Source organism: Cibotium barometz, chromosome 43, assembly GCF_041138505.1.
Source record: "Cibotium barometz isolate CiBa-2024 chromosome 43, ASM4113850v1, whole genome shotgun sequence".
In the NCBI taxonomy this organism is placed as follows: Eukaryota; Viridiplantae; Streptophyta; class Polypodiopsida; order Cyatheales; family Cibotiaceae; genus Cibotium; species Cibotium barometz.
In genome coordinates, this window is record NC_141088.1 from 15,005,539 (window position 1) to 15,012,507 (window position 6,969).

At 40.6% G+C, this 6,969-nt stretch overlaps 1 protein-coding gene across 3 annotated transcripts; it reads right to left on the reverse strand.

The window, feature by feature from the left end:
• Positions 1 to 391: 391 nt before the first annotated feature.
• Positions 392 to 4,960, reverse strand: LOC147613574 (uncharacterized). Of its 3 annotated transcripts, none has more exons than XM_086781571.1 (8): positions 3,977 to 4,960; positions 3,348 to 3,828; positions 3,020 to 3,179; positions 2,840 to 2,930; positions 2,688 to 2,759; positions 2,015 to 2,610; positions 1,833 to 1,902; positions 392 to 902 (listed from the first exon to the last, which is right to left on the reverse strand). In XM_086781571.1, the coding sequence occupies exons 1-7, from the start codon at positions 4,811 to 4,813 to the stop codon at positions 1,887 to 1,889; spliced, it is 2,253 nt and encodes a 750-aa protein (XP_086637697.1). In that variant the 5' UTR covers positions 4,814 to 4,960; the 3' UTR covers positions 392 to 902; positions 1,833 to 1,886. The 3 variants fall into 3 exon arrangements, with proteins under 3 accessions (XP_086637697.1, XP_086637696.1, XP_086637698.1); XM_086781570.1 differs by having other exon boundaries at positions 1,833 to 1,908; XM_086781572.1 differs by having other exon boundaries at positions 1,833 to 1,908; positions 3,020 to 3,170; positions 3,977 to 4,958.
• Between the last annotated feature and the right edge of the window lie 2,009 nt (positions 4,961 to 6,969).

Genomic DNA, 6,969 nt, shown 5'->3' on the forward strand with positions numbered 1-6,969 from the left:
AAATTAACAAGACGCTACCCATTAATTATAAAATCAGCCCATTTCGACTAGCAGGTTACATTGAATGTAGCCTGTAAATTTTGACAGAATGACCTTACAATATAGTAGCAGATCTTTCATGAGATGATAGTAGCACAATAATATCTTCATATGTGATTCTACTCGCAAGGAAGCGTGCGCAATGCAACTGAGTAAACAAATCCTTCATCAATAGATAACCTGGGCAACAGTACATTAGCAAAGCACTACCCATTAATTATAAAATCAGCATATTTTGACTTGTGAACCCCACAAGTTATGAATGAAGCTCTAATTGGCACATTGCAAACATATCACTTCAATGCATAAACACTTGAGACATTACAATGGATTAATCGTAAGACAATATTACTCAAGTCAAATTTGCTTGTATTAATCTCTGAGAAATTCAAGTCAAATTTGCTTGTACTAAACTCTGAGGAATAGGATAATCTGCAATAAAAATGACCACAAATCTATACAACTGATTGCCAAGACTGGCCCTACTCAAATCACTAAGAATAGGTCTGCCAAAATAACTAAAGTGCCAAAAAACAGAAATGTACGTTCCTGATTCACGTAAAAGTGATCAAGCCTGAGTAGGACAAAATTTGCATCAAAACCAATATGGCTTCAATGATCAATCTTTCTAATCTCCATACATTCTTAACCCAATCATGAGCTGACAAATGTTCACCGCCAATCATAGCTTCACTTGATAGTGCTGCATCATTTTCAAGGCACTGCACTTTCCATCTCTGTAATTTATGTGCCTGCAAAATGCCTGGACAAGACTTGAACTGGCACGATAAATAAGTCCAACCATACGCCAACAAGGTGTTGAACTTATATGATTCCCTTTCCAAACATTGAGAAAATTGCACCTGCAAAATTTCACTATAGTTAAGATCCATGTTTCGGCGCACCAAACAACAAATACTATCACTGATATCTGCTTCCTTCAAACTCTTTGTTCCGTATCTTCTCACGCTAAGCCTACTCCTCTATTGAAACCTCACTCTTACCCTGAGACTTCTCCCGTGTAAAATAAGCACAACTAGTTCCTAGTTCTAATAATTCACCAAACTCTGGTTTAAATCATAAAACAAAAACTTGGGATGTCCAAATTTTCATGCAACTAAAGGATGAAGTTGCATGTCAGTAACCTCATCAAACTATGTGATCCCTCCAAAAAGTCTGCAATAGGATTTAGCATCAGCCTCTCAAAAGTTACTATGAGAAACTGGCTAGGCATAAAAAAGGAGGTGCTGGGAAAAGCTTCTTTAATTGTCAGATTGTTGCTTGTATTCTCTGCACGCTATGTTCAGAAGAGCTCTTGCGCTGTGCACATGTCACATTGCCATATGAACTCTGATGGTTTCTGACGCCTATTGAAACTTAAAACTGACTAAAGGTAGTGCATACTGCATGAACAATCAATTTGTATCTTCATCCTCACAGGCAGAAAGGTCCATACAAGTTCCGCAGAAAATCTTTAAAACCCTTACAAACAGTATCTCCTTGACCAAAATGACATTCCTGCTCGAAGTATGCTTCCACTTAATAACTTTAAATAGCTTCCATGTCAACCTATGTACTTAAACATAAAACCCTTGTAAAAGCATCATCAATTCATTAACCAAGTTCCCACATCATGCAAATACAAAAATGTGCAGCACAGCATAAACCCCTTATAAAAGCATCATCAATTCATTAATCAAGTTCACATCATGCAAATACAAAAATGTGCAGCACTCCTGTGTTTTTTATTCTAAAAAAGGCAAGCTTTACAACCATACATGGACCAAACATACCTGGGTGATTATAATGAGCGGTTGCACACATCTGACAGTTACCGCCCATTTCTTTTATTCAATGTTGTGACTGCAGCTGCATATAACACAGAAAGGTCAAAAACCTTTGCAACCATCAGACATCAAAAAAAACACTGGTCTAGTAAACATATGACAACTTGGACGAGAGGATCTGCTACAACCTTTCAATATCACAACTTTGTGTAGAATGTTTGCATTCAACCTTTCCATCCCCTCTTTCTGAAACCGCACTAGATAATTCCACCAAGGTATGCATGTTTTCGGGCTTCTCCTCGGAGACCCTGCTAGTTTCTTGGAGTGTGCAATCACTTTCATTGTCACCAGGTACAGTGCTGACATTGAATTCAGCATGCCGTTGTAGGGCACCAGAGGCAGGAAGTACACTTGATTTTCCTCCTGAGTTGATAAAACTCCCACTGAAGCTGGCAGATGCATCTCGATCTCCAGAGCCGCCTGTAACTGCTGGTATAAAGGGTTGCAAAAAGGAATCTTGCACCCCACTTTGCACATCCAATCCTAACAATGAACGTCGCTCGGATTTCTCCCCAACTTGAGTGGCTGTGCTCATATGACCTACACGACTGCTCTGATCATCGGCTCTAACAGACCTCAAATGTTCACCCTCTGACTTTTTAGAGGAAGCAGAAGGCCTGGCAGTTCGATCTCTTTCTTCGGAGAGAACGCTAGAGCCAGCTGATTGCTGGCTAGTTGGTAATAGCCAATTCGCCCAATCATCTCGTTTTCTTATCCTGTCACCCTGCATTTCACCAACAATTTGTCATTTCTGTGAAAAAATGAAGAACTCAAACTCAACCCCATGCAGCTAGCATTTACCTGGACTTCTACAACATTTGACATTCGCAAAGCCTCCAAGATTAAAAAGGGATTTTGCGTCAGAGCACGCACCTAATCAGGACAACCAACATCATCAGACCAGTCTCCTGACTGTCAGCACATAAAGTAATAGAACGACTAAGAAAGCTCACCCTGTTGAAATCTGCAATTACAGAAACTGGAACAAATCCTCGATCATCCATGTTTGACCTTAAATAGATGTCTCTACACAGATTCTCAACACTACAGAGTAAACACTATACATCAGCTCACACGCACTTGTTGAAAACTTGAAGAAACAATTCCCATGCCAGGTGAGGAAACTTCCACACCTGAAGTAATATTCAATTTGCTTGACTAACATTCCTTGTAAAGACATGGGATCTGGGCCATGCATCAACACTCCTTGTACTCCAGGAGGGCCAAAATACGTGGCGCCAAGTAAAGGATCTGGAGAAGGTGCTGGAATATAATACAGACTACCTGGCACATCTACACCAAAAGCAGCTTTCAAGTTTTCACACAAAAAGGTGCTGGAATATAATACAGACTACCTGGCACATCTACACCAAAAGCAGCTTTCAACACAAAAAAACAAGAGATTTTAATGCAAATACGTACTCTAGGAGAGGGAACACCTAGTTCTAGCAGGATACTTACTCTGAAATCCAACTGCATTGACAAAACCGGGATTAGTGTTCAAGAATGGAAGAAAAGGTCGTGGTAAGTTCCTAGGGCCAACTCGGTGTTGCTGCATTGGTATATTACCGTCCCTCCCATTCCCATACCCTCTCCCATGAGAATGCCATCCATTATTTCCCCTGCCTTGATCCCGCAAGAAGTTGCGTCTGTTTCCTGCCACACCATTTGACACGTGACTGGCTGCATTTCCTCTGTGATGTACTCCACCACCATTGTCAGAAACAGTTATTACTCTGGCTTCCCTGCCACCACTCCTCTCTGGCTGATCTGCATCTGCAGGATGCACAATTGTGATTGAAGTAGCTGTATCTGAAAGCATGGGAGCTGGTAAACTACTGCCATTTCCAACAATATCGTGCTGATTGGATGGTTTATGTCTTGTCATAGTAGAAAAGTTTCCACCATTCCCACCTGCACCCTTATGCGATGAAGAAGGTGCCTGTGCTCTCATGCAGGAAAACGTATGCAACATAAAACTCATCATACATGGCATCAAAAGGCATTACATGTGAAACGCCCAAAAAAAACTCAAATTTAGAAACCGGCCAATGTATTCATAGGAAAACTGCATTGAGGAAAGGCAATACCTGGAAATCATGATTCTCGCCTGACGCAGGGGATAATATTGGAGCTGCTCTTTGAGCTGCTGCTGCTGGCTTAGAAGGTTCCAATGACCTTGTGCTACGAGCTTCGGAGAGAGCGGGCCAAGAGAGAGCCCCCATCACAGGTGCCGGTTCTGAGTTGTGTCCAGCATTAGTGCCAGGCTTCCCCCATGCAGGCTTCGGGGCCTTGACAGGACTCTGTGCAGACTTGCTTTCCACAGGGGAAGATTCAATGACCGATCCATCAGATGAGGCAACGAGCGTTATGGGAGGCGAATCACAGGCAGCCTGCGTTCTCTCTTGTCGCGGAGACAAAGAAATATCATCAGAAGAAGAAACAGGCGAACCAGTAGGCGAAGCAGGTGCACCTGTGGCTACGACCGCCGAAAACGCAGAACTTGGATCAACCCTAATCCTAACCCTAGCATCCGCTTCAGAGAAAATCCGATGCTGCTCTTGCAGCTGCGTTTTGGGAGAAACGGGAGACAGAGAGGCTGACGCGACTGCGACTACGGCAGCCGAAGACAGATGTGCCTTAACCCTAACCCTCGCATCATCTTCTGAGGGAGGACGATGATGATGATGATGATGATGATGCTGATGCTGAAGCTTTTCCTGTTGCTCTTGCAGCTGCTTTTTGAAAGATGAAGGCTCGGCCTTTGCTCGAAGGGCCTCGCCATCGCCACGCACGATCTGAGACCAGGCATTCTTCAAGAGGGGGGTCGCTCTGTCGATGGGATCCAAGGAGGGGGATGATGGCGGCAATGGTGATGGTGGTGAAGAAGTACCAATGCCTGTGTGCGAGGGCTGAGCAGACGCCATAGCCAAAGCAGGGCAAGAGACCGAGTGCTAAGTGGCTCTGTTACGCGCTTTTATAGAGGTTTGCAAACAGAGGTGACGCCATGGTTCAAGTCGGCCGAGTCGAATGTGTGTGCAAGCAGGCGTCGAATGAAAAAGATGACAATACTCGGTTTTATGATAATGAGCTAACTATGTATGCAAATTAGTGTCTAAATTAACATGTTTACTTCTCATTTAAGCTCTAATGTGCCATGTTTACTTCTCGTTTAAGCTATAAATTAGCATCTTTACTTCTCATTTTAGCCTTTCTAATTATTGTAACTGACCATGACCATATAAAACGACGGATAGTATGTCTTTCCATAAACCTTCAAGCCTCAACTCCATCCAAGCCTTCTTTGATTAAGAAGATACTTTATTAGATTAGCAATCCTTCATCCACTTTTTCAACCTCAAAAATGCCTACAATTGATGATACGCATATGCGCATATGCGAGTATGTAATGAATTTTATGTATCGTAGACTTAAGGCAAAGGTAAGTACATATATCTCGGTGCTTATACGTGGCCATGGACTGAGACAAAAGATATTGCCTCTCCCGTGCCATGGCAAGTGGACAAAGGCCTATCATGGGAATCGTCCGTTGAGACAATACGTATGAAGCCTTACTTTAGAATAAACCTAGGCCTACATGAGAAGCTTAAAGTTCAAGCAACATAGGATGTTTGGCATGGGCTCGACGAGAGGCTACCTTTGAATTATCAACTTAAGAAAAGGTCATGCATGTTGCCTTACTAAATGTGTAAAATGAACAAGTCCTTGCGTGAAGTTTAAGAAAAGCATGCCCTCCAACTTCAAGCACATACTTTTTCTTTTTTGTTTTGGAAGTGTTAACAACTACTTTAAGCAATCATCAAAATATTGTTTTAGTGATAACTTGGTGTAACTGTATCTCGTGTGGATGATTCTATAGATGTCTCTAAACTTTTTGGGGTTTTCATCCACTCAAAATTTGGCATCTGAGGCCTAGTGAAGATTGACATCTAAGGCCTTCTTGACTTTCTTTCTTTCTTTAATGCTAATTTTTTTAAATCAAAATGCCTCTTCCTCATAACCCCCCCTTCCTAAGTACTGATGGCATTAAATGGTCATATGTGAGTAACACCCATAAACCCAATACTATTAGTTTGTAACTATGTCCAAGCATGTCATTTTTTTTAGTGTGACCCTCCTTTTCTAGGTGTGTGCTATGAATGAATGCTTTTTTTCATATGACATTTCCTCCCACTCTTCTCTAAAATCACACTTCAAAATGTTAAACTAAAGCTTTAATATATTTTCACTTAGAAAAATTATTCCTGAGTGGAAAGTTGTAAATTTTCTTTTCTTTTATGCCTCTTGGCACTACTAAATGTTTTTATGTTTGGCCACATAGTCTAGTCAATTCATAACATTTTTTGACACATTGTTTGGTCAAATTATGTATAACGTTTTTTTTAAAGATGTTGCCTTTCCACAAGCCCTCTAAGGTTAAAAATGACCATTACCACATGATGCACTCTTGTAGGACATGCATGCGGGAAGCGATTATGCATCTCTCAAGTTTCTTTTAGCAAACAATAGGTTGGGTATGGATCATAGCTTTTAAAGAGCGACAAAATTTGTGTGTACACAAGTGACAACCTTGTGTGCACGAGAATGTCCATACATAAAGTGGACAACCTTTACATGCATATGGATGTTTCAATTTATGGCCCAAATAAATAGTACATTGTGTTCATCTCTCTTGCTTTGGATCGCACTCTCTTTTTACAAGCAAATAGAATTTTTTATTTCACTAACAATATCATCTCAAAGAATTCACCAAAATGTTGTATAATATGTATAGACTCATTAATAGGCTCTTGGAGATCTAGTTGATAATTTTATTCACAACTTGTATTAATAAATGGTCTTTTAATTACTATTGAAAAAGCTTAAAATTTTTAAAAACATCTTGTCAATTAACATTCCAAGCAAATTAAGGTAAGTTTACTTTGAAAGTTAAATGGAAAGTAAGAATAGATTGATTTGTACAAAAATCTATGAATGGTGGTTTAAGAAGGGTTAAAGCACAACAAGTGAATAATTTTCTATACTAGAATCAAAGCATGAAAGGGGCATGATTCTTCATGAA

What these genes read in the sequence shown, in the direction of transcription:
- LOC147613574 (XM_086781570.1), bottom strand. Translation starts at nt 4,813, where the DNA reads ATGGCGTCTGCTCAGCCCTCGCACACAGGCATTGGTACTTCTTCACCA. An exon ending in CAAATTGAATATTACTTCAG is followed by an intron (nt 2,931 to 3,019) that starts GTGTGGAAGTTT and finishes TTTACTCTGTAG; the next exon opens with TGTTGAGAATCTGTGTAGAG. An exon ending in TAATTGCAGATTTCAACAGG is followed by an intron (nt 2,760 to 2,839) that starts GTGAGCTTTCTT and finishes TGTCCTGATTAG; the next exon opens with GTGCGTGCTCTGACGCAAAA.